The sequence below is a fragment of the Lynx rufus genome, unplaced genomic scaffold (assembly GCF_022079265.1).
Source record: "Lynx rufus isolate CCGP_SWC_20201006 ecotype Redwood Valley unplaced genomic scaffold, mLynRuf1.p SCAF_18, whole genome shotgun sequence".
NCBI classification, from domain to species: domain Eukaryota; kingdom Metazoa; phylum Chordata; class Mammalia; order Carnivora; family Felidae; genus Lynx; species Lynx rufus.
The window spans coordinates 25,505,710-25,532,632 of record NW_025814832.1 but is presented as its reverse complement, the minus strand read 5'-3'; the positions used below and the strand labels follow the sequence as shown (position 1 = coordinate 25,532,632).

Here is a 26,923-nt window from a genome sequence, read left to right as displayed (position 1 = left end):
GAGCAGCGATGCTAGAGACAGTGGAGCTGGCTCCTGATGAGACCTCGCATGTCAGGGTAGGGTTTGGGTTTTGTCTGGAGGACGGTGGGAGCCCCAGATGGCTTGTGAGCAGAGCGATGTGGCCTCGCACGTGTTTTATGTGTGTTTGACAGCCGCGCTGAGGGTGGGTGGAGGGGTGGGCAGTCTGGAGGCCGGAGGGAAGGAACCAGGCAGTGGCGGTGGGGATCGCCCCCTCCCCGCCACACCATGTTTCTTCTGCTCATCTTCCCCCCCCCCCTCACCCTGCCCTGACCCCAGGTCCCCAGAGCATGTCACTTGTCAGAAGAGCAGAGTCTGCCCCTTGGCGGGTGGAGAGAACAGGCATCCCTCGTCCCTGCTCATGCTGGTCCCGGGGCAAGAGCTGGCTGGGCAGCTGGCGGCTTGGCAGGGACAACATGGTCTGCTCTGATGTGTCTGCAGCCACTGCCACTGGACAGCCTGATTAATGACCCGCCGCGTCCAGGTCTCCTCACGGGTCAGCAGCCCCGTCTCGGCAGCGGCAGCCAAGCGAACCAGCCTGCTCTGCCTCCTTCCCCCCGTGGCTGGCGCTCCCAGATGGGCTGAAATGCTGTGACGTCGCCTCCTCCCCTGGCCCTGCCACCCTTTCTGCTAACTATTCCCTGTCCTCTTAAAAGTCCTGGCCCTAAATTCTCCCGTGCAGGAGAGGCTTTACAGAATGAACTCCCAGCCTGCCGCGTTCTGGCTTGTTCTCTATCCTCCCCGCATCGGGCGCGTAGCAGAAGTTCAAAATATGTCTCGAAGGAACCGTTGCTGCTTCTCTACCCTTTCTCTCTGCGGGGAGGTCTGTGTCTGTGTGTTCCATTCGCATAAGTCCCACCTCCTCCATCAGACTAGCAATTTCCCAAGATCAAGGGTCGGCCTCCATCTTGGGGCTGGTGGCTTCTAAGATCCATTTTTTTTTTCTTTTTCCTTAAGCAGGGTAACCGCAGGGCAAGGACTGGGTCTCCCCTTCAGTCCGGGGGCTCCCCAAAGACAAGAGCTCTGTTTGGGGCTGCCTTGTCCGTCTCTCCCTCATGTCCCAAGCTGAGCTCTGCCTTGGGCGTGCTCTGTGGGTACTCAGGGGCCGCAGGGAAAGCCTCCTGGCCTGTCTGGGAACGGCAGGGCTAAGCGTGGGTACAGCGGGTGTGGATTTGGCTGGGGCCAGAGCCGTTGGGGCATGGCGAGGGGCTTGGTACCGAGCTGTCGTCTGGGGCCAAGGGGAGCCCAGGACATCCAGGCCTACACGAGCCTTCGAGGCTACAGGCCCAGTGTCAGGGAGGGCTGTGACTTCGCATGTGTGGGGGGGGAGGAGCAGAGGATGGCTCCTGGCCACCTGCTCCTCATACCTCCTGTGGGCTCTGTCTTGGTGGCGGCAGGAAGACAACCACAGCTACTATGTGTCCCGTCTGTATGGCCCCAGCGAGCCCCGCAGCCGGGAGCTGTGGGTAGACGTGGCCAAGGCCAACCAGAGCCAAGTGAAGGTCCACAGAATCCTCTCCAACACTCACCGGCAGGCTTCGGTGAGTATGCCAGACCCTGGCAGCGCTGCCCTGGGCTGGGAGGCTGGGGGCCAACCCTCCATGCCCGCTCAGTGGGCATGGTTGTGACCTGAGGTCTGTGATCTGGGAGGTGCTTTCCGGGGAACCCTGGGAAGGGGGGCGGTGGCCAGAGTTAAGGTGGCCACCTGTGGTCCTGGGGGCTTGCCCTGGACGTGCCTGCCCCCTACGTTGTCCAGACAAGCATGGGGCAGTGTGGGCGCCCAGCCTCCTGGCCTACAGCATGGCCCATGCTGACTCTCTCCCGTGCCCTGCAGAGAGTGGTCTTGTCCTTTGATTTTCCTTTCTACGGGCATCCTCTGCGGCAGATCACCATAGCAACCGGAGGTAAGGCTGTGTTGGTGGGACTGGGGGAGATTTGGAGTCTCAGCCAGAACGTGAGGGACCTACCTGGGGGGGTTTATTGGAGACAGGGGTGTATAGAGAGACTGGGGAGGGTACCGCGTTGGGCTCTCTCGGGACCTCACTCTCAGGAGGGAGAACAGTGTGTGTGTGTTGGACCACCTTCCTGATGTTGGCTGACTTGCCCATGTGTGTGTGTCTGTCCTTCTGGGCCAGCTCATGCTAGCGTGGGCAATGCCTGTGGTCCCTGAGCTTCTGAGTCTGTGAATGAGAGAGAGGAGGAGACTTCACGAGAATGTGATTCTTGGGATGAGGGGCCCATCTTTGATTCCTGTGCCCTTTCCCAGGGACAAGGAGAGGTGGGAGTTCTGTGCCCACCTGGAGGGGCAGGGAGAACCTTCTCTGGTCTGGGGCCCTTTTGCTCCACACACCAGACCCAGAGCCCAGCAGGTGGGGGCTGGGGACAGAGGTCCAAGATTCTCTTCCAGCTCCACCTGCACTGTCCCTTCCTGCACAAGGAAGCAACCTCTCTAGGCCTTCTCTAGTGACTTCTATGCATTTGTCCGCACCCCAGGCTTCATCTTCATGGGTGACACGATCCACCGGATGCTCACGGCTACTCAGTATGTGGCGCCTCTGATGGCCAACTTCAACCCTGGCTACTCTGACAATTCAACAGTCGCTTACTTTGACAATGGTGAGAACAGATCTCAGAGTTTAAGTCACCTGGCTCCAGGGCACAGCCCCTTTAGCAGAGCCCAAAGTCTAGAGAGGACAAGGGACTTACCCACGGTCACACAGCAAGGCCACCACCCCACCTTCCCGTGTTCAATTTCCTCATCTAGAAGATGGCAACAAGATGCCTGCTACCTAGCGGGGTCTGACGAGATAACGAAAGAAAAGTGCTTGGCTCTTAGCAGAGGTGACAAATATCAGAGACCTTTGTTGTTTCTTACTCTCACCAGATTGTCCCTTGAGCACCCAATCACCCTCAGACCTATGTGGGCCGCCGATTCCGTGGGGCCCTCCTCCCTGCACTACCTTCCTGTCCAGCCGGGTCTCTGCTCCCCTCCCTAGGGACGGTCTTTATTGTTCAGTGGGACCACGTCTACCTCCAAGGCCGGGAAGACAGAGGCAGCTTCACTTTCCAGGCAGCTCTGCACCAAGACGGCCGCATTGTATTTGGCTACAAAGAGGTGAGTGAGCTTAGCTGCAGAGGTGGCCGGGTCTTGGAGTTTTTCATTCAGCAAATATCTGTAGAGAACCTGCAACGTGCCAGGCATAGGCCTCGGTGCTGGGCAGACAGCAGTTAATGAGAAGGCCATAGGCCCTGCCCTTGTAGAGCTAGAAGTCTGGTTGGGGAGATGGACAGTAATTGCAGGGACAAATGTAGAATCACCACTGTGACAAGTGTTCCTAAGTCGAGGTGCCTGGTGCGAAGGGAGCCTTTCATGATGCTCTTCCTTCCTTTCTTTCTTCCTCCCTCCCTTCCTTCCTTCCTTCCCTTCCTTTCTTGTTTTCTTTCTTGTTCTTTCTTTCTTTCTTTCTTTCTTTCTTTCTTTCTTCCTCTTTCTTTCTTTCTTTCTTTCTTTCTTTCTTTCTTTCTTTCTTTCTTTCCCTTCCTTCCTTCCTTCCTTCCTTCCTCCCTCCCTCCCTTCCTTCCTTCCTTATTTTCTTCCTTTCTTGTTTTCTTTCTTGTTTTTTCTTTCTTTCTTTCTTTCTCTCTTTCTTTCTTTCTTTCTCTTCCTCCCTCCCTCCCTCCCTCCCTCCCTTCCTTCCTTCCCTCCCTCCTTCCTTATTTTCTTCCTTTCTTGTTTTCTTTGTTCTTTCTTTCTTTCTTTCTTTCTTTCTCTCTTCCTTCCTTTTTCTTTCTTTCTTTCTTTCTTTCTTTCTTTCTTTCTTTTCCTTCCTTCCTTCCTTCCTTCCTTCCTTCCTTCCTTCCTTATTTTCTTCCTTTCTTGTTTTCTTTCTTGTTCTTTCTTTCTTTCTTTCTTTCCCTTCCTTCCTTCCTTCCTTCCTTCCTTCCTTCCTTCCCTCCTTCCTTATTTTCTTCCTTTCTTGTTTTCTTTCTTGTTTTTTCTTTCTTTCTTTCTTTCTTTCTTTCTTTCTTTCTTTCTCTCTTCCTTCCTCTTTCTTTCTTTCTTTCTTTCTTTCTTTCTTTCTTTCTTTTCCTTCCTTCCTTCCTTCCTTCCTTCCTTCCTTCCTTCCTTCTTTCTCTCTTTCTCTCTTTCTCTCTTTCATGAGGCTTTTTACCTCAGCAGAGGTCAGGGGAGGCTTCCCTGAGGAAAAGAGTTGAAATCTGCAGGATGTGTAGGAGTTAAGGAATCAAAGAAGAGAGAGAAAAGCACACTCAAAGGTCCTATGGCAGGACAGAGCATGGCTGGTACAAAGCATAGGAAGAAGACAGCAAGACTGGAGGGGAGAGTGGGGAGCAAGACAGGGCAGGAGAACACCCAGATGTGCCTTTGAGAAAGGTCACTCTGGCTTCAGAATGGAGAACAGGTTGTTGGTGGCTCAGAGGAAAGGTTGGGAGATGGTTTTGGAGAGAGAGGTGTTGCCGGCTTGGAGTAGGGTAGGGTAAGATGGAGAGAACTGGACAGATTTATGAGCCAGTTAGCAGGCTAATTAATAGGATTCAGAGATGTGTGAGGTGGAGGAGGGCGGAGATGAAAGAAAGGGTGACTCCCAGGTTTCTGGCCTGCGTGGAGGTATGGCAAAGAAAAAGGAAATGTGCTGGAGATGGTTGGAGTAGACTTGCAATTTGAATGGGGACCCACTGGATTTGAGATGTCCTTGAGTCCTCCAAGAGGTGGCACGGAGCAGGCAGAGGGCTGTGGAGGTCCAGGCTGGTCCAAGGGTGTTTTGAGGGGGTAGATGGAGCCTCTTCTCCCCGGCTGCAGATCCCTATGTCTGTCCTGGAAATCAGCTCCTCCCAGCACCCCGTCAAAGCAGGCCTGTCAGATGCCTTCATGATTCTCAACCCGTCCCCGGATGTACCAGGTGAGTCCCCGGGGGTTCCGTGGAGCGCTCAGGGGGCTTGGACTGAGCTCCGACTGACCCAGACTGGATTGGGGGCGGGGGGACTGGCAGTGGTGGAGGTGGCTGGATGGCTGATTGCTGAGGGGAGCTGAAGGAGGATGAAACACATAATGAGTTCTAATTTTCCTTCATTAAAGCAGAGGAACCATTTTTTCCCAATGAAATCTCCAGTGGGAGGCGACGCTCTGGGTTTGGAGGGGAAGGGGAGCCACTCAGCACCACATCCACTTAGAAATTCTCCACAGGCACCAGATTAGGGTTTTTGAGTCCTTCCAGAACACAACCATGATTACATCCCCACCCCACGTGATAGGAGCATCACCGGGGGTTCAGGGGATGGAGGCCAGTCCCAGCCACATTATTAACTGTCTGTACTTCAGGAAATCACATCTCTCTAGCCTCAGTTGCCTCATCTGTAAGATGGGGGTGTAGCTGGAACAGTGTTTTTTCCTTCCTGGTCCTCCTCCAGTTCTGATATTTTTTGGCATCACAGCACTTTTTCTTCTTCTGATCCCCTGCTCACCCCCATGGGGGTCTTGAATTCACACTTCTGGGGGAGGCACTGTAGGCACACTAGCCATTGCTTCTGAACCCTTGGCTCGGAGTCTTTTGAACCCGACCTCTTCTGCTATGCTGTGTATACAAAAGTCCCTCTGTATCACCTACAGGACCCCAAGCAGGAGACCCTTGTCTGCTCTTCTCTGTCCCTACCGGTGCTTGATGGGACCAAGGAACATTCTGAACTCCACCCTAGCCACACCAGGCTGGTTGAGAGGATGTGCTTGGGAGCCACCAAAGTGCTATCCTGTAGACGGGCACGGCACTACCTTTCTGGACACTCCAGGGCTTCCTGGGGAAGCATATTTACTTACATCTGTTCGTTGAGTTCCATCAATACACATGCTCTGAGTTCCTGCTATGCACGAGGCCACTATGTTCTGGGTGCTACTGAGATACGATGAAGAGGAAGATATGGAGGGATTCATCATCTGAGCAGAGCCTCTGTCCTTAACGGAAATCTGAGGGAAGGGACCAAGGGCTCATGTTAGAAGTCTTTATCCAGGAGCCGCCATGTGCAAGGTTGAGTATAGTGTTAGGGGCTTGGCTCTGGAGTTGGAAGCAGGGATTTGAGTCCAAACTCTCCATAAGCATCTGACCCCTGGCAAGTCACTTAACCTCTTAGAGCTGATTTCTCTGTCGGCAATTGGGGATATAAGTGGTTCATGCTCCCTGCAGCGAGTGACTTGTGAAGATGAACACGGTGACGTCCAACAAGTGTTTGGCCTGATGTCTGGCACGTCGAGTTTGTGAGTCCTACATTAGAATATCTTTCTCTGCCAGCCTTTATCACGCGACTCAGTATTTTATAGTCCAGCAGGGCGTCTGGTACAGTAGCAAACAGTGCAGAAAGAGGAGCACGTGATGTCCTGATGCTGGTGTGTCATAGGTCAGATGCCAGGACCACAGCACTTTCATGTGACTTCTGCAACGAGTAGCAAAAAGTCACATGCTAGAGCGGCTGTTTGCATTTGATGCACCACACCTTGGAGATTTGTGCCGTTAACATGAATTACCATCCTGTTCTTTATGAATGCTCTCCCTTATCAGAATCTATAAGGTGATATTTTTTTCATGAATAAATGTATCCGGTCTAAAACTCAAAAGATACAAAAGGAGGTATAGAAAAAATCAGGTTTCTCTCCCATCCCCGACCCCTGTCCCCTAATTTCCCTTCCTGGAGGCCACCAGGGCTACCCGATTATTTTTAGAGCTATAAGCCTACAGGGAAGTATATGTTTGGATATTTAACACAGAGAATGGCATGTGATGTCACTGTTCTGCACTTGAACAAAGTATATCCTGCCCATCCTTCCGTATCAGCCCACACCTCGTTCTTTTTAATGGCTACTTGATAGCCTGTTGCATAGATGTACCTTAATTTAGCCAATCCCCTGGACATAGGCTTTACAGTTCCCAATATTTTGCTACGACAAATAACGCTGCAGTGAATATTCTTGCAAACAGCTATTTTTATGCCCCTTTGTGAGTATTTCCATAAAATAAGTTCCCACTACTCCACCTACCCATCCTGACCTTCCCTAAACACCCAGGACACTAGCAAGCAGCTCACCAAGCCTCTGCTCCAGGCAGCATCTGTTCTAACTGGTTGGGTAGCACATGTACTGAGCTGGTTGCTAAATAGTTTCAGTGTCACTCTGATTGTATTAGTTAGCTATTGCTGCGTAACAAATTATCCTGAAATTTAGCAGCTTAAACACACACACACACACACACACACACACACACACACACACACACGTTATCCCAGAGTTTCTGTGGATCAGGAAGCAAGGCACAGCTTAGCTGTGTCCTCTGGTTCAAGGTCTTGCACAAGCTGCTCTCAAGGTGCTTGCCAGGTTACAGCCCTCTCAACAACTGTTCGGGGTGGGGGTCTGCTTCCAAGAGCTCTCACGTGATTGTTAGCAGGGTTCACTTCCTTGAGGAGGCCCCCCCTTTGGCTCCTGACACGTGGACCTCCTCATAACATGGTAGCTGGCTTCCACCAAAGCAGGCAAGCAAGAGAGCAGTAGAGGGTGAGCAAGACAGAGGCCGGTCTTCTTGTAACCTAATCTTAGAAGTGCCATCCCATCACTTTTGCCATATTCTGCTGGTTAGAAGCAAGTCACTAGGTCCAACGCACTCAGGACAGGATTGCACAGGGTGTCAACACCAGGAGGCAGGGCCACCGGGGGCCATGTTAGAGGCTGCCTGATCACCACACGGATAATCCCATCCCCAGGCTCTGAGATTTACAATATCTTTTTTTTAAATAAATTTTTAATGTTTTATTTATTTTTGAGAGAGATAGAGCACGAGAGGGGGCAGGGGAGAGAGAGAGGAAGACCGAATCCAGGCTCTGAGCCCGCACAGAGCCCGACACGGGGCTCAAACCCACGAACCGTGAGATCGTGACCTGAGCCAGAGTTAGACGCTCAACCGACTGAGCCACCCAGGCGCCCCTGACCTTTACAGCATCTTCTGTAGTCATCCTCCCAACACTGTAAGTGGGGTCTGTACTTTCTAAATGAGGACAGAGGCTCAGAGACGCGAAATGACTTGCTTGTGGTCACATGGCTATGAGAGAGACCTGAAACCCAGATCTTCTGTTTTTCTTAAACCCCGGAGTCGACCATTGAGACTTGCTAAATCTAATCCACCCCCATTCCAACCAGAGGGGTAAATCCTTTCCTCCTCCATTCCCCAAAACACCCACACCTCCCAGGCTGTTTTGCAGGAAAGGCAGTTCTTAGTGCCCACGTCCCCCTGCCCGTGCGCGTTGCTGAACCCCGTCTGCCTCCTCGGTGGCTCCCTCACAGGGCTTTGTGGGCTGGCGGAGTCTCAGGAAATGTGTGTTGGATCCAGCTGTTGTATGAGGGTGAATTAGAGGAAGTCGGATCCCCCAGGGAGTGTCTGCATCTGAGGCTTCTCTGTGATTCTGGAATGAAAGGCTGTTTTAGAGCAAGCCAGGGAGATACGGGGAGGCGGGAGGAAGGGCAGGGGATAGCCCACCTGACACAACAGGAGGCAGGGCTGTGTTGTGGGAGCTGCTGGATTAGGGGCTCCAGGTGCTGTTTGCTGAGGTGTGAGGTCTACCCGCCAGGGAGAGCCGGCACCTGCCCCCCCCCCCCAGACACTGCCCCGCAGCTCCCTGCCTCTCATCCCCTTCCTTCTGTCCCCCATTCCTTCTCGTCACTGCCAGATCTGATCGTGTCATTCTCTGGCTCCTTGTTGCTTGCACCATGAAGTGAAAATCCTCAGTGCGGCCTTCAAGGCCCCGTGCAGCTGGCACGGCCCACCTTCATAGACTCCTCTCTAGACCCTCCCATCACCTGCCATTCTCTGTCAGGCCATCACCGGTCTGCACGCTCTGTTCCCTAAGCATGCCAAGGGCTGTCCACATCTCTAGGACCCAGTTCCTTGCCTAACATGGCCCCCATTTCAACTCTTTTGCCACTTGGCAAAACTCTCCCCATCCACTGCTGCAGCTCAGATGTTGCCTCCTCCGTGCGGCAGGACTCACGGTTTCCTCAAGCACCTTCTCCCCAGCGCTCAGCCCTGTGCCTGCCGCAGGGCAGACACTCAAAAATGAAAAATCGCACAAGAATGAGTGTCACCGAAGGGATCCTGTCCTCTGCTCTCTGGTGCCCCCCAGTGAGAACAGGGGCCTGATGTCACTTGCGGTGGGGAGTGAGTACTTGGGTAATGAGTTGCATCTCTAGCCTGGGCTCCAGGCATAGACGTGAAGAGGAAGATTGAGGTGTGGGTGGGGCATATTCATATGCATGCATTTTTCTGGGACAGCATCCATGGCCGTCACGGGGCTTCTAAATGGGCCACCACCTCTGCTTTGGGGAGTGATGGATTTGATGTGGCTGAGAGGTCAGATTCCTCTGGGTCTGCTATTCAACCCACAAGTAGAGAATTCGTTTGGCTTACGTTGAGCTGCCAAATAACAGTAAGTCCCAAATAACCATGGCTTAAATGAGACGCAAAGCCAAGGACAGCTCTCTGGTCTGTAGTTAGGGTTATCCCATTATCACCACAGATACTCCCATTGTCCAAGCCCACCTCGGACACCGCCACCAGAATGGAGGGTGTCCCTGTCTTTGAACCCTAGCTCCTCCCTGCCTGGAGTGCCAGGAGAGGTGGAGTTTGGTTTCCCCACCATTCCAGAAACCCCCCAGCCCCTGAACCTGGCCTGGGGGACCGTCTCCTTCCCCAGGCTCCAAATACCTTCCTGCCACCTTACCTGAGGGTGGAGGGAATTCAGAGCAGTCTCACTCCTGGCATTGAGGGGAGGAGGTGCTGCAAGCGGCCAGAGTTCTTCTTGCCATTTACATATATAAACTGCTACATCGATTTTGCAGCAGAGAATCTGCAGAGCGTGCCTGATGCAAAGATCTACGTGCAATTAGCAACAGCTATTTGCAGAGGCGGGCAAAACACACAGGGTAACTTATATGCTCTTTATTTGGCTGCCGGGGCCCCCAGAAGTCAGTATAATTTCCTCTATTCACCCACAAGTCAGTATAATTTCCTCTATTCATTTGCCTAAAAAACTCTTTCTTTCATGGACAGCATAAAAGCAACGTTAGTGTAGCGACGTCAGAACTGAGATGCTGAATTAGTGGAATCAGTTAATGAGGATTTCATTATTAAGGGCTCCAAATTGTAGTCCTGTTCCTTTGTGTTTACCTCTGGGGGTCCCTGCTAGGGCTCCATTTATGATTATTGAATGAATAATCGAATGAGCAAAGAAATACATGAACGAGTAGGTGAAAACTTTTTCTGGAACCGCCATCTTGTATCTTTTGTATCGTGACCACTCCTTTTGGAGGGCAGTTTGTGACAGGACTTGTCAGTCTGATCTCTTCTGACTGCTCCAACCCTTCCCCACTGGTGTCTTGTTTTGAAACAACATGGGACATGCACACCTCTCTTTTGAGCCATTAACATTTCTTGGTGGGGCGCCTGGATGGCTCAGTCAGTTAAAGCATCCAACTTTGGCTCAGGTCATGATCTCACGGTTTGTGAGTTCACGCCCCGCATCGGGCTCTGTGCTGACAGCTCGGAGCCTGGAGCCTGCTTCAGATTCTGTGTCTCCTTCTCTCTCTGCCCCTCCCCCGCTTGCACTCTGTCTCACTCGCTCTCTCAAAAATAAACATTAAAAAAAAATTTTTTTTTTTTTAATTTTCTTGTTTGGGCAGCTGGGCCTTCTGTGTCTGGACCCTAGTATTTCTGAATCTTTGATGAGTGGAAACAGAGATAAAGCAGAATGTCTCAAACTGCCAGAAATGTGGCTTTGGGGCAGCCTCTGTCTCAGTTCTGGAGAGATCTGTTGGTCATGCAGATGGACGTCATCGTCCTTGGGTGAGCCCCAGATGTTGGCGAGCTAATCCAAAAGCAAATAACTCAGGCGGGGATATTAAGAGTTCTGTTTATAGAGAAATAAAAATATTCCCAAAGCCATACACTCAATCAAGTACAAGTTGGCAACAGTTGAAGTGAGCAAATATTTTTCATCAGAGGTATATTTCCATGCACCCACCGTCCCCCCGGCTTCCTACTACACTCATTGCCCCTGCCTTGGGTTAGGGCTGTGTCAGGTTCTGCAGGGCATCTGACCCTGTCTGGCTGCATCCTCACTTGAAGCACATCCTCAACTCTGTTCCCCAGCCCAGGTGGTGGGGAGACCCATCCCTAGATTCTGGTGTGAGGTTTGCTGGGAACCTCGCCTTCCCTGGCTGCTGTGTGTCTGTCTCTACCCCTGAACTGGGCGCGTTGACAAGTTCATGTCTCCATTTTGCCCAACCCTGGCTCCATTGGCCCCTCCCATTTCTCCTTCCTTCTGATCCTGGGTGCAAGGTCTCTCTCACATCCTTGCAGGGGGAGAAATCCTGAAAGCCAGCTCTCCCTGCACTTGGAGTTCTAAGTTAGGAAGGGGCATGTCTGGCTTTCTGCAGCCCATTGGGGGCCGCCCTTTTGGGAGAAGCCGTGGCCTGTGGTGGGCTAGGGAGGAAGGGCATTCTTCCTTTGGGCCGTGGGCTGAAGTTATAATAAGTTGCTGAGGTTTTTGTGGCTCCCTATAATCCATTCATTCATTTACAGTCATTTCTTGAGGTCCTGTTATGTGCAGGGCCCGGTGCTAGGGGCTGGGGGACAGACACAAATAACTAGCAGGCTCTGCCCTGGGGGAGCTCACAGCCTGGTGGGGCAGGTGGCCAGCAAAGTTGATATTGATGGATCAGTGTTAACAGGTGACACTAGACATTGTGCAAGAGGCTGTGAAGCTCAGAAGAGGGGCCACCAACTAACTGTGCCCGAGGAGGGTGGAGAAGCCTTCAAGGAGGGTATGACCTTTGAGCTAGCCTTGAAAGAGGAAGCAGATAAAGGAAGAAAGATTCACATAGACTCCAGACCCCATGGTCTCAGGCTCCTTGGAAGACCTGGAATTTCACTTTTTTCCCCCCTATTACATTTTCGTGCTCAAAAGGATGATTTTTCAGAAGGAGAGACAGCCTCTGGGGGTGGTGGGTGGGATGGAGCTGTGGAAGGCTGCCTGGGTGTCCCCTATCTAAATTTTTTTTAATGTTTATTTATCTTTGAGAGAGACAGTAAGACAGAGAGACAAAGTACTAGCTGGGGAGGTACAGAGAGAGAGACACACACAGAATCTGAAGCAGGCTCCAGGCTCTGAACTGTCAGCACAGAGCCCGACGCGGGGCTCGAACTCACGGACCATGAGATCATGACCTGAGCCGAAGTTGGATGCTTAACCGACCGAGCCACCTAGGCACCCCCTTGACTATTTATTCTTAAAAAAAACATTGTAAATGTTTCCCTTCTACTCTTTTAGAAACACAAATCCAGTAGTCCCCCACCTTATCCAAGGGAACATGTTCCAAGATTCCCAGTGGATGCCTAAAACCACAGGGTAGTACTGAAGCTTATGTATACTATGTTTTTTCCTATATGCACCTACCTATGATAAAGTTTAATTTCTAAATTAGGCACAGTAAGAGATTAACAATAACCAGTAATAAAATAGAGCAATTGTAACAAAATAATGTAATAAAAGTTATGTGAACGTGGTCTCCCTCTCAAAATATCTTATTGTACCAATCTCACCCTTCTTGTGAGGATGGGAGGTGACTGATACAATGCCTGTGTGATGAGATGACATGGCGAATGACATGGTTGACCGCGGGTAACTGAAACCGTGGAAAGGGAAACTGCGGATAAGGAGGACTACTGTAAAGAAACCATGGGGGCACCTGAGTGGCTCAGTCCGTGAAGCGTCCAACTTCGGCTCAGGTCATGATCTCGCAGTTGCGTGAGTTCGAGCCCCGCGTCGGGCTCTGTGCCGAAACCTCAGAGCCTGGAGCCTGCTTCGGATTCTGTGTCTCCCTTTCTCTCTGCCCCTTCCCCTACTCATGCTGTCTCTCTCTCTCTCAAAAATAAACATTAAATTTTTTTTCAAAAGGAAAAAAAAAGAAACCATAACCACGGTGTGCTAGAGACCTTTGTGAGGAGTCACACGAGCAGAGTGACCACATCTTTCCCCAATTCTGTCTTCAGTGACTCCAAACTGGTAGTTTGGAATCAGCACGGGGAGTATTTACATCACGGAAATCAGCAGATGCCACAAGTCAGGACTCATTCATTGCATAGAATGTTTCCAGGACATTCTGCAGTTGGGAATGTTTCAGGGGCTGAGGTGTCCATTATTACTCTGCTGCAGAGCAGTGTGGGGTCATAGGAAGACAGCATGTCTTAGCACCAGACCAACTGGGGGTTCAATCCTGGGTTAAGAAGGAGGCATTGATTCCAAGATTGGGGATAAATATATGATAGAAACATAGATGAGATGTTCTTTTAGGAAGCAGATGCTCCCCTGGAGTCTTCATTCAGGAGGGGGTGTGGGGATGGGACATCCAGCCATTGCACAGGATGCTGAGAGTTGAGATGCTCAGCTGAGAGAGAAACATGTATCCTTGGCTATTCTGGGTTTCTAGTAATAAAAACCCAACTCAACAAGCTTAAGTGGAAAAGGGGATATGAAGTAGCCCAAAGAACCAAAGGAAGAATTGATGGCTAGGGAGACAGGGACCGGGGCAGGTCCTGGGACACCAGAGCCTAGAAAGCCACCAGAACTTCCTGCTTCATCGGACCTGTGGCCATTCACAGACCTGGAGCGTGCATTTTCTCAGCTTCATTACTAGAAAGCAAAGGGTCTTTTGTTTACAGTTGAAAAGTCCCAGGGAAGGTCTCTGATTGGCCCAGCTTGCATCAGATGCCCAGCCCTGGACCAATCACTGTGTAGCCAGGGAGGCGGGGTCAGGGAGGAACATGGTAGCTTCAGGGCAGGCCACATGTAGGAATGGACTAGGGGTAGTATCCCCAAGGGGGATGCTGTTTCCTAAAGGAAGAAGGGGTGCTGGGCAGGCCAAACACTATGCAACCCCTTCCCCTTGTAGGGAAGCTCATTCACAAAGCTCAGCACCTACCTGCCTGCCTTTCAGAGCCTAAGGAAATCAACCCCAAGTCATGGTTCTTGGGTGGGTATGGGGATGTCGTGGGAAACATCAAAGCATCACAGATTGTCATTTTAGGAGAAGTCATTTCATCTACAGTTCCACTTTTTTCCTCCCAAGGGTGTTGTGGGAGGTGTTTCTGTCCTTCCACATCACAAATGAGAAACTGAGGCCTGAGAAGGGGGGCAGAACTGGAATCAGAACTCAGGTCTCTTGACTCTGATGTCCTGTAGGGAGTTCGTGCAGGGACTGAGGCAGGACATAAGCCAAGCCCCAGGCCCTAAACCTTGCTCTGGCTTCCATCCAGGAGGGGAGATTTTCTCTAAGTTCAGCCTGTGCATCTGCAGATGTTTGCAGAGTGCTCACTGTGGGTCAGGTTCAGGACCAGATGCTCCCAGTCTAATGGCTCCGCCCTCCAAATAGACCCTAATGACCACACAATATGGTGAGTGCAGTGGGAACAGGGCACCTGGCCTGAGTGGAGACGGGGACGGAGCTGGCTAAGGAAGGAACCCTGCGCTGGACCTGGAAGGTTGAGCTAGACAAAGAGAGAAGGGGTGGAAGAACATTATGAATCAAGAGAACAGCAGCTGTGAAGGCTCAGAGCCATGCAGAAGCATGGGAGCTCCTATGTCCTGACCTCAGCAGCAGCCGGGCCTCTGCCCTGAGCAGTTTAACCTGCCTACAATACAAAGCTCTCCTCTCAGGGTCAGTTCTTGTCTTCCTGTCTCCCTGCAGCTCCAACATCATTGTGCCAGGTTGATGAGCTTACTTCCTGCCCTCAGCGGCTGCGTACTGACTCCCTGTTCCACTCGCTGCAATCCCCTGCCCACCTGTCAGGCTCCAGGTACAAGCCTTGGAGCCCTCCGGCCGTGAGGTGCTCCTGATGACAGGCTCTGCCTCTGTTTCAGAATCTCGGCGGAGGACTATCTTCGAATACCACCGTGTGGAGCTGGACCCCAGCAAGGTCACCAGCATGTCAGCTGTGGAGTTCACCCCACTGCCAAGTGAGTAGGGGTCATTCCCAGTGTCCTGCAAAGAGCGTTATAGTCAGACAATCTGGGTTCCATTCCCAGGCCCTCCACTGATCCCTGGGTGGATATGACCACGTAATTTCTCTGGGCTGCCATTTCTCATGTGTCACATGGGCCTGGCACTCCTTCCCTCCCAGAGCTGTGGTAAGAGTGAGAACCACAGTAAGTAGAGTCGAGGACATGAGTGAATGGAAGCTCTGACAACCAACTGGCACATCCCCGGCCTGGGGCGTGGTTTGTACTTGGCACATGACAGCTATTGTTACTAACACACAATTAAACCCAGGGAAGGTGTACCTCCCAGAATTTTTAGACTCAGCCCCCAGGGAAGGTAATCCAGGAACTGAACGGATCAGTCCTTAAATTTCTTATTGCATTTTCCTTAGAGGAGGGGTAATGTGGGAGTCCACAGGCAGGAGGCAGTAAAGCAATTTATCCTGCAGCCCTCCAAGAACCATGGCCAGGCCCTCTGCACCGCCCCCCCCGCACCCCACTCACCCTCCACCCTCCACCCCACTCACCTACAGTTGAAGGCACACTATGGCTGAGGCCCCAGCTGCTGCTGACCCCACAGGATCAAGGTTAGATGCTCTTCAGGATATGGTCAGGGCAGCTGGGGAGAGAGAGGGAGAGGAGGACAGCACTCCTGTTCTTGCCATTTTTTTTTTATTTTTTTTTCAACGTTTATTTATTTTTTTGGGGGGGGGACAGAGAGAGACAGAGCATGAACGGGGGAGGGGCAGAGAGAGAGGGAGACACAGAATTGGAAACAGGCTCCAGGCTCTGAGCCATCAGCCCAGAGCCTGACGCGGGGCTCGAACTCACAGACCGCGAGATCGTGACCTGGCTGAAGTCGGATGCTTAACTGACTGCGCCACCCAGGCGCCCCCTTGCCATTTTTTTTAAGTTTATTTCTTTATTTGGGGACGCCTGGGTGGCTTAGTCTGTTGAGCGCCCCAGTTTGGCTCAGGTCATGATCTCTCGGCTTGTGGGTTCGAGCCCCGCGTCAGACTCTGTGCTGACAGCTCAGAGCCTGGAGTCTGCTTCAGATTCTCTCTCTATCTCTCCCTATCTCTCTGCCCCCCACTCCCCCCAACCCCCCCCACCCTGTTCATGCTCTGTCTCTGTCTCTCTCTCTCAAAAAATGAAAAAACATTTTTTAAAAGGTTTATGTATTTATTTTGAGAGAGAGAGAATCTCAAGCAGGCTGGAGTCCGACATGGGGCTTGAACTCACCAACGGTGAGATCATGACCTGAGCCAAAATCAAGAGCCAGATGCCCAGACGCCCAGGTGTCCCTTATTCTTGCATTTTTATTTGTTTTTTATTTTTTTAATTGTTAAGGTTTATTTGGGCTCAGCAGGTGTCTTCCCCTGGAAAAGAGGAAGGACGGACACAGACACCACAGGGTCACAGGACCACTTGCAGGTCACAGCGCCACCCTCACCCCCACTGCGCTCTTTCCGGGCAGGAAAGACATGGGGCCTGAGAACCAGGGGCCCCTCAAGGACGCTGAGAGCAAACCTCAGTCCTAGCCCTTGAATAAACTGCACTTAGGAGCAAGGACATCCAAGGGCAGGGTAACTGCCTGGGCAGAAGTGAAACGTCCCGGGAATACGTTTCTGGGACACCGTCTGTATGTTTCAGCCACTTCTCACCCCTCCGGTGAATTTCGTGAGCATTTAATAGCACACAGGACATCTGAAATGCAGACGAGAATTAAAGGTCAGTAGATTTTACACGTACCTCACGGAAGCTCCCAGGGTTTTTTGACTAGAGCCTTTCAAGGGGCCTCCGGAGTCACTGGAATGAGCAGGCCATGGGCTCCTGTGTGGGTGCCCATGTAGATACAGCTGCCAGGGGAGGGGCCAGCGCTACCAAGGCTGTGATTTGAACCCCTGGAAGGCTGGTTACCTTGGTCCTGAGAAAGCTCTGCATCCCCCCAGTGCAGGATGGCTCTGTTACCTTTGGGTGGAGGAGGACTTAGCCAAGATTCTTCCAGAGGTGTGGATGGGCTGTCTCTAAGCCATTGTGCTCTGTGGTTGGTTCTTCCCGGTCCCTTGTCTAGAAGAGACACTCATGAAGAGGTGGCGTGGGCTGAGGGTGGGAGCAGGGGCAGGGAAACCCACAGTGGGATCTCAAGGCCAAGAGCTCGGGCTTTTGGCTCGCACAGACCTCAGCTCAAACCCAGACCTGCCACTCTTAGCTTCATGACTCTGTGTAAGCCTCTCAGTTCCCTCCTCTGTAAAATGGCGATAACGAAAGCATCAATACATCAATTGTGTAAACATTTGTAAACTGCCTACCACGTGCCAGGTGCTATTCTAGGACCTCTGGGTACACCAGGGAACGAAGCAGCCAGAGAGCTCTCATTCTTTTGAAAGGACACAGTGCCACCTACAGCCAGTCCCTCCCATAGTGACTGGAGGTGGCCACGCTGTGCCCACAACAGCTTTTCTCCCACTCACCAAGGGCTGGTTCCCGGCTGCCATCTTGTTGGGGGTCCACAGAAAGCAAACTGGCTCCCCAATTAGTGGATTGCAGTAGAGTCCCATGAAGACTCACAAAGTGAAGAAGTGTGTGTGATGTGTATTGAATGAGTGGTCATTTCTCTGAGTGAGTTGTCACTTCTTGCTGCTGTATCGGGGTGTTCCGTTCAGCTGCTCATCAGATGAGCCTTTAGATTATACACAGTTATTCTGGGGGAGGGCCCGGCTCTGCTTGTAATAAAATGCATGGGCTTTGTGGCAGCTGCTTGCTACTCAGAGGTCATTCTGGTTCACTTCAGTGGGTGCCGTTCGATTGCAAACGAAAACTCTTAAAATCCAGCCCCATACCTCCTGCCCCCCCCCCCCCCGCCGGCCCTCTCTGCTCCTGTGCCTGGCTGGTGCCAGAGGAGGGGTCCACGCACCCTCCAGCAGTCTGCTCCCACTAACTCCTCTGCTCTCTGGCTCTGCACTGCGCCAGGCCAGGCCCCAGCTCTCGCTCCTCCTCTATCACCCTCAGCTTGTCTACTCCGCCCAGCCTGTTGTTATCCCGGCTGCTGTTGAGAACACGGCTGAAAGGCTGAAACACGCTCCTCCCAGGCCTCTGCGTGCAGGGGCTCTTCTTCCTCCTCCAGGAGAGCAGCCAGGCTTGCTTCCTGCCTTCTCCCAGGCTCTGCCTAAACGACCTCTCCTCAGAGAAGCCTTCACCAACCTCCCTGACCAGAACGCATCCCCCCGCCGCCCCTGTCGTTCTGCCTCTTGGTTTTGTGCCACTTTTTTTCACAGTCCAGCGCTGGAAACCCTAGTGTAGACTTCGTGTATTTGGTTTTTTAATGTTTATTTATTTTTGAGAGAGAGAGAGAGAGAGAGAGAGAGTGCGAGTTGGGGGAGGGTCAGAGAGAGAGAGAGAGAGAGAGAGAGAGAGGGAGACACAGAATCCGAAGCAGGCTCCAGCCTCTGAGCTGTCAGCACAGAGCCTGACGTGGGGCTCGAACTCATGAGCCGTGAGATCCTGACCTGAGCCGAAGTCAGACGCTTAGCTGACTGAGCCACCCAGGCACCCCCTTGTCTGTGTATTTGTTGGCCGTCTCCTCCACTCAACTGCAGGGTCCATGCAGGCAGCATTTCTGTCTTTGCCCCTTCACCACTGCATCTCCAGCACCCGGGACAGGGCCTGGCCCGTGGAAAGCGTTCAGTAAATATTTGTTGAAAGAATGAATGAATGCATGCATGAGTGGATGAATACCTGGTAGGACCACTGAAGTCCTTTGCAACCCTGTAATTGTGGGCCACAGCCCAGCAGTATAACTTCCCAGACTAGGTGAGATCCCTTTGTACGTGCTTCACAAACCTCATCGCAATGGCGATTATGTAGTTATTTTTGTTTGATTATCTGTTTGAGTGAGTCTGCCTCTGCAGAGACGACTTCCTACAGAATCCCCAGCACCCGCTGGGGGCCTGCCCCCCTGGTGACAGAAAGAAGGAGGAAGGAGGAAAAGGGAAGGAGGGAGAAAGAGGTGGAAGAATCAGGGCTGGACTCAAGGGAGGGTGGCACTAATGACCTCTGGGGTCCCTGCCAGTCAGAGACTCCGTAGTTCTGCATTTGGGAGAGTTGCGCCTTTTGGAGGCCTGTGGAGGGTCTGATGCTCAGGGACCACTGCCTTCTCTCTTGCAGCCTGCCTGCAGCATCGGACCTGTGATGCCTGCGTGTCCTCGGACCTGACCTTCAACTGCAGCTGGTGCCACGTCCTCCAGAGGTTTGTGCTGGGCTGACCCTCTGGTTCCCCAGGAGGCCTTGGAGGAGGGGCAGAGGGTGGCACGGCCCCCTCCCTGCCTCGGGCCTCATTGCCAACATGAGAGCATCTCTAGCCAGCCCATTGTGCCCCGTGGCACAAGAATGTCACAGAAGTGAGTTTCTCCCCGAGGCCCGATCAAGGTGACTGTGTGGCAGGGTCCCCGTGGTGACACTAGGTTTCTGGAAGATTATTCAGAGATTCTATCTACTGTAGCGCCTTCTTACACCCGGAAGGGTTGGTTCATCCTAGCGCAGGGCTTCCCAGAGAACGGTCCACAGATGTGAGGATCCCAGAATCAGCTAGGTCTCGTGTTGAACATGCAGATTCCTGGAACCTGCCCCAGGCCCCCTGCATCAGGATCTCTGGGAAAGAAGCCCAGAAACCTGCATATTAACACAGTGCCTCATCTGCAAACAAATGTGAGACCCGCCAGCTCCAAAGACCCATTGCCGTTGGATGAGGGTCCCGTGACCCCCCAAACACCGCCTTAAGATCTTTCTCGGGCCATAATGGGGTTTCCTGAAAATCAGGGGTGTGGAAGTTGCGGGCATCCGTGGAAAGTTGGGGCAAGCTACAAAGCTGTGTTTGCTTGGTGTTGGAAACAGGGAAAATTCTGGGTGAGATTCAGGCTGAGGGATAAAGAGGGATAAGTTTCTTAAATCCCCACTCATCTTCCACTCCTTGTTCTGAAATCATTTCCTCACAGATTAGACTCAGAATTCGAGCCCTGTTCTCCTGTCCAAGATAAATAAATAGCAGGAAGGGAAAACAAAACAAAACAAAACAAAACGATTTCTTTGGGGACCAGGGCTCTCATGAGAGTGGGAAGCCCTATGAAGCAATCTTGAAAGTTGCAAATTACAGTGTCTCTGAGTTCCAGGCAGCTGGCAAGCATCTGTCAGTGTTTCCTTTGCTCCTTTCAAATAGCCCAGGGCAGAAATAGGAGCTAAAAGGTGGCCTGCCCGGCACAGGACACAGCCCCGGGGGCCAAGGGGAGAGGGGTTTCCGGGTGTCCTTCCTACCTGGAGGTTGGGGTCCTCCTGGAGAATAGCTCTGCAGCACCATCCATCTTATGCACTCTCGAGTTTGAGAGCTACTGTCTCAGCGCCGAGAGATAATCCAGATGACCTCGGATGAGCCCCGGAATCCTGGGGCTGGCTGCCACCACATGACTCAGCATCCGGCGAGAGCTGAGCCATAAGAACTTCAAAATGGGTCAGATGAAAGCAAAACCCTCCCATTGACACATCCCCGTTTAACACATACGCCCAAACCCAGAGACCGGGACAGTTTAATGAGGGTTGGTCAGGTTAGGGGAGGGCAAGGCCTTGGGTGTGGACACCGCTTTTGCTGTGGTTATGTCAGCTATAGGACACAGAAGTTCCATCAGAGAGCAATCAAGGCTGACGCGGTGCTGAAATCCTGTCCCCAGATGCCCATGGGTCTGGGCTCACCCCAGCGTGGGCCCCTCCTTGCCAGCTCTCTGGAGCCTCAGCACCAACTGAGAGCTGACTCCAGGTCTCTACAGAGCCAGAGGGCAGGGCTGGTGCAGAGGGGCCAGCCCCATGGACTCTCCCGCCAACAGCTGCTTGCAGTCACCGTGTGGGTTCCCAGCTTCCCCTTCCTCGCCACCCACTCAGCCTTCTGCAGCCTCCCAGAGCTTCCCCTCCTTGCCCTGGGGCTGGATCTGGTTTAGATCATTTCATTTACCAAGGCCAGTGTCTTCCTTTCAGTCCACATTGCCCCTCCCCCGCCCCAAGGGCCCACTCTGGAGTCTAAAATGACTTTAACTGCAGGATTTGGCCCGGGGAATGAGCAGTCATAATCCTTGCTTTACAGTGTCCTTGTGAGGGTCCCATGAAATACTACAGGAGCAGCATATGGCCGCGGCGGCACTTGGCATTCAGGAGGTGCCCAATAGTGGCCATGCCTGATGTCCTTCTTCTCTGCATCTGGGTTGGTTGGCTCGGAGCTTAGAATGTGGTGCTCCTAGACCTATGTCAAAGGCTCAGTGCTTGGAAGAATCAATTAGTTTGGCTTAAAAGAAGCTTTAGTTGCCAGCCCCCAATAGACCGCCTAGTCCTCAATGTCCCAAAGTAGTGGGCACAGAGGACCTGGGAGGGGTAGTGGGGGGGCTCAGTTCAGCTGTCCCTGCTGCAGGAGGGGCAGCTCGGAGCCCCAGGAGGCATCTTCAGAAGGAAAAACTGACCTCCGCCTCACTGGGTCCCTGGCAGATGGGTGGGCGGTTGCTAGTGGAGAAAATTAACTAGCGATGAATTCTTCCTCAGCACTGGTGGCTCATGATATGATTCTTCCCGTGCAGATGTTCCAGAGCTTGAGCAGGGCTTGGTGGATTCCCCTGGCACCAGAGTGAAGAATTTCCATTTGAGCACGGTGCCATGGAGAACATTTTCTGGTTCATCCGCATACGCCCATCCCTTCCCTAGGGAAGCACTTGGCACCTTCCAGCCCAGCTGAGCTGCACAGTGTCCTCTCCCGGGACGCTGGTCAGCTGGTTTTCGATCTCTCCTAGCTGCTGGCAGGACCCTCCTTTCTGCCCTTTAGTGATCACACAGGAGGTATTGGCTAAATGTGCTGAAGTCCACCTTCAGCCCAGCTTCTCCTTGCCAAGTTTAGGCCCCTCCACAAAGAAAAAGGATTGTCTGTGAATGAGTGAAACTCTCCCCAGAAGACGTTGCTGTGAATTCCCTGAACTCTCAGCAATTTCATGGCCGCCTAGAGTCAAGGGGATCTTAGAGCTCATTTGAGGTCATACAATTCATCTAGCTCCCTATATGCACACATCTGGGCAGATGTGACCTTGGTCCTGGGGAGCTGGGTCAGGAGGAGAGTGGAGACGCCAGACACCTTCCCTTCCTTTTGGAGGAGTAGTTGGGGAAGAAGGGTCTGACTCCTGATCCCACAGCTGCCAGGTGCCAAGGAGGGCACCTGCCCGGTGGTCCGGATCACCGCAGCCCTGGGACGTTAGTCCCCTCCGCCCCGTCATCGGAGAGCTGCTACTGAACAGGAGAGAGTGAAGAGGAGGGCTTCTCCGTCAATCCCATCACACTTCTTACCTTCTGGTCCCCCCGCAGGTGCTCCAGTGGCTTTGACCGCTACCGCCAGGAGTGGCTGGCCTACGGCTGTGCCCAGGAGGTGAGAGGCTTAAGTGAGCCAGGTTGTGGGGAGGGGCAGGGCTGCCAGCAGACCCGTCCCCGCCCCCCCCTCCTCCCGTAGCTCTTTGCAAGCCGTCTTGGTTTCTTGGCAAAGAAATTCTCCCTTCCATCTGGGACTTGTCTCTCAGAGACTGCTCTGAGCCAGTTAGACCAGACTCGGGAGATTTTAGAGGGTTCTGCGGGTCCCTGAGAAAAGCCCTTCTGGAAACTTGGCCTTGAGTGGGCAGCTCTCCGGGAGCTGTTTTGATGCTTGCAGAGGGTATGCTGGGCATGGTGTTGGCCACAGCTGGATCGTCTGGGAGGCTGGTGACATTCTCGGAGCAGCTGCCCTGCCTCCAGCCCTCAGGCTCTTCAGGGAGTGAAGAGGAGTGTTCTGGGAGTGAGGAGGGGATTTCCTATTTGGAATCCCATACAGGTTCCTTCTCACTGCTCAAGTTTTCCGGAACGCACAACGGCTTTGATTCTGGGCGGGGAGCATCCTGTTCTTACACCTTCCACCCACACAGACAGATCCATTCATCCGTGCATCCTTTTCCTCTTCCTTCCTCTCTCCATCCCGTCCTGCAGTATGAGCACACTGTGTGCGCCCGGCACTTCCCTGCAAGTGCCTACACCTGCTCGGATTGAAGCCCAACAGCTCCAGGAGCTGGGGGCCGGTGCCCCCTACTGCTCAGAGCAGAAAACTGAGGCATAGAGAGATGTAATGATTTGACCTGCCTCTCACAACTGGTGGGATAGTGAAAGTGCAAGGCCCCACATTTAAAAAAGAATTTTTTTAAAATGTTCATTTAGTTTTGAGAGAGACAGAGTGTGAGTGGGGAGGGGCAGAGAGAGAGAGAGGGAGAAAGAGACAGAATCCGAAGCAGGCTCCAGGCTCCGAGCTGTCAGCACAGAGCCCAGTGCAGAGCTCCAACCCACGAACTGCGAGATCATGACCTGAGCCGAAGTCGGACGCTCAGCCGACTGAGCCACCCAGGCACCCCAACAAGGCCCCACATTTAAACATTAAACCCCTCAGGGGCGCCTGGTCATGATCTGCTCAGGTCATGATCTTGCGGTCTGTGAGGTCGAGCCGCGCCTCGGGCTCTGTGCTGACAGCTCGGAGCCTGGAGCCTGCTTCGGATTCCGTGTCTCCCTCTCTCTCTGCCCCTCCCCCACTCACGCTCTGTCTCAGAAATAAACATTAAAAAAATGTTTTTTAAATAAACATAAACCCCCAGACCCCACGGCTGTGTGCTCACCACCACCTATTTTATTAGTAAGCCTGGATGAGCTTTCTAAGGCCTTAAAAAAAAATCTTGTCTAGCAGCCCACTTCTGACACTGGCCGTGCTGAATGTACAGATTTGCTTTATTTGTTTAAGACTGGCATCTCAGCTCCTTCCTTGAGGAAGGATTCGAAGCAGAGGACAGATAAATTGCCCTGGGAGATAAGACGTTTTCAGGATAAAGTGGGAGGCTTAAATGCACTCAGGGCTCAGCTTTGGTTAGTTTACCGTGCTTGAACCAAGCACGGGAGTCTTAAGTTTTCTGGCCGCTGAGGGATGAAGGGGCCCCCTCCGTCCTCCCGCTCGAGGGCTCTTTTCTGCGTAGCACGCTGGCCGGTGAGGTCCAGGGTGGCGCTGGGTCTTTCTTGCAGGCGGAGGGCAGGACGTGTGAGGACTTCCAGGACGAGGGCCACTACTCGTCCTCCCCCAACGGCTCCTTCAGCCCCTTGGACGGGGACCTCACCACCACCTCCTCCTCCCTCTTCATCGACAGCCTCACCACCGAAGGTAAGGCCTGAGCCCCAGCGGCGAAGGAAGCCATGGGAAAGGGCTACCACCCTGGGATGGGACATCACAACTATTCCTGCCAGGGATTAGCTCAGGGAATAGGAATCGCCCTGACTTTCACAGATGAGGGACCTAAGTCTCAGAGAGCTGGGCTCGCGGGCTGGGCAGAGGCAGAGCCAGGTTTCAAACAAGCGGACTCCGTGCCCGGACTCCAACTGCTGTGCTGGCCCACATCGGGACTGTGGGATGGAAGTCACTGCGGCGAGGGGAAAATTACCGTCCCGGCTCAGGGCCGGGTATTTTATATATAGTCCACCTCAGTTCATCTCAGTAGCACTCCTCACAGAAAGCGTGAGGTCTTATCAGCCCCGCAGCAGGTGTGAACTCAGTCCACGCACTCAGACGTGAGAGAAAGATTGCCTCATTTTTCTACCGTGGTGTTTCTGGCTCTGAACCCTTGCTCGGGGGGAGTGGTGGACCTCCGCTGTTCTGGGGCTTGGCTTCCTGCTCCTGTGACCTTGTGTGGACAGAGGGTCAGAGTGGGGGCAGCTGTGTCCCAGAGGATGGCTGGTGATCCGTGCCTGCCTCTTCAGGATCTGGCTGTCCCCGGGGACTTCCGCCATCCTAAGGCCTGAGGGTCTTGCACCTGCCAGACGTACCACACAGCATCCGGAGAAGCCTTGTGCAAGCCCCTCCGGGATCCTTTGGCTCCCACTGAAAAATTCCCGTCCCATCTTTTTTTCGGTACATCACATCTAGGTTTTAGCCCTTTCTCCTTAGGCTCAGAATGAACGATGTGGGCTCTTACCACCTCCATGGAGCCACATAAAGGGACAAATGGAAAAGAGGAAAGGAGAAAAGAAAAAGCCAAATGTTTGAAAGCATTATTCAGCCACAATCCCATTTTGTGTGTGTGGAAAAGGGCCCGTAGGGGGCAAAGTCGGTTACTCGGGGTTGCGTGAAAGGTTAAGTGGCAGATTGGTCTTTCCCTGGTGCCCCCTGCCTTTGTAACTGCAGCCAGAGGGAATCCTAGAGGAAAGGGAAGAAATGAAGGTGATCTAACATTTTGAGGGGCCTAACCATGTGCCAGGTAGGGTGCTAACGCTGTGCAGACATTAACACTCACTTGGCCCTCCTAACAATCCCGCGCGTTAATGATGTCAGATCCCCATGTTACAGAAGAAACACGAAGGTTCGGGGAGGTCAGTGACTTGCCCAGGGTCACACGACCAGGAAGAGGTGGTCAGGTCCCATTCGGCTCAAAAGCAGCAATCTTGTCCCTCGACTGCTTTCCTTGGTGCTGGAAAAGAATTTTTTAAAGGTCTTTGCGGATTCGGGGGACTGGAGAAATACAGCAAAGGGTGAACAAGCAAGGCAGATCGGGTAGCTTCCATTAATCTAAAATTGTCCGGAGGGAGCTGGGTAAGGCTGGGTATTGAGAGCAACTCCTGGGTCCTAAGGGGGAGACAGGGGTTAAGTGTATTCAGTGAAAAAAGAAAAGGAAGAGATGGGTTGTCTTCAGGAGTTTGTAATTCAGTCCAGGAGTTGGAGTCTATCTTGGGGTACAAGGAGATGTGAATGAAGGGGATACAGCCAAAGGGACTCGCCTGGGCAGCACAGAGCCAGAGAGCAGAGGAGTTAGTGGGAGCAGGCTGCTGGAGGGTGCGTGGACCCCTCTGGCACCAGCCAGGCACAGGAGCAGAGAGGGCCGGCGTGGGGGGAGGGGCAGGAGGTATGGGGCTGGATTTTAAGAGTTTTCAGTTGCAATCGAACGGCACCCACTGAAGTGAACCAGAATGACCTCTGAGTAGCAAGCAGCTGCCACAAAGCCCATGCATTTTATTACAAGCAGAGCCGGGCCCTCCCCCAGAATAACTGTGTATAATCTAAAGGCTCATCTGATGAGCAGCTGAACGGAACACCCCGATACAGCAGCAAGAAGTGACAACTCACTCAGAGAAATGACCACTCATTCAATACATATCACACACATTTCTTCACTTTGTGAGTCTTCACGGGACTCTACCGCAATCCACTAATTGGGGAGCCAGTTTGCTTTCCGTGGACCCTGAACAAGATGGCAGCCGGGAACCAGCCCTTGGTGAGTGGGAGAAAAGCTGTTGTGGGCACAGCGTGGCCACCTGCAGTCACTATGGGAGGGACGGGCTGTCGGTAGCACTGGGTCTTTTCTGTCTGCCAGTGGTAGATGTGGACTGGGCTATAGTGGATTTTGAGTGGTTTAGATTAGAAACAAACTGATTTGAATCAGGTTAATTTCCCCAATGATGTTTAGGGCGATGTTGGTTGGTTCGACTAGACAATTCATCGTTTTCCACTTGCGGTAACAAAATAGACTCAGAGTTGTTTTCAAATCCCTTGTTGGGGTGCCTGGGTGGCTCAGTTAGGTCTCTGACTTTGGCTCAGGTCATGATCTTATGGTTTTATGTTCGAACCCCATATCGGGCTCCATGCTGACAAAGTGGACCCTGCTTGGGATTCTCTCTCTCTCCCTCTCTCTCTGCCCCTCCCCCCACTCATGCTTACTCTCTCTCAAAATAAAAAAATGAACTATAAAAGATATTTTTT

The 26,923-nt window shown here is 52.6% G+C and overlaps 1 protein-coding gene across 1 annotated transcript in view; it reads left to right on the top strand.

The window, feature by feature from the left end:
• PLXDC1 (plexin domain containing 1) overlaps positions 1 to 26,923 on the top strand; it is a 62,789-nt gene that overhangs the window by 28,689 nt on the left and 7,177 nt on the right. Inside the window, exons 3-11 of the mRNA XM_047081750.1 lie at positions 1,416 to 1,559; positions 1,853 to 1,922; positions 2,512 to 2,634; positions 3,015 to 3,133; positions 4,838 to 4,937; positions 14,983 to 15,078; positions 19,267 to 19,348; positions 22,483 to 22,543; positions 24,202 to 24,337. Of these exons, the coding sequence (XP_046937706.1) occupies positions 1,416 to 1,559; positions 1,853 to 1,922; positions 2,512 to 2,634; positions 3,015 to 3,133; positions 4,838 to 4,937; positions 14,983 to 15,078; positions 19,267 to 19,348; positions 22,483 to 22,543; positions 24,202 to 24,337 (931 nt within the window). The remainder of the gene's footprint in view (positions 1 to 1,415; positions 1,560 to 1,852; positions 1,923 to 2,511; positions 2,635 to 3,014; positions 3,134 to 4,837; positions 4,938 to 14,982; positions 15,079 to 19,266; positions 19,349 to 22,482; positions 22,544 to 24,201; positions 24,338 to 26,923) is intronic.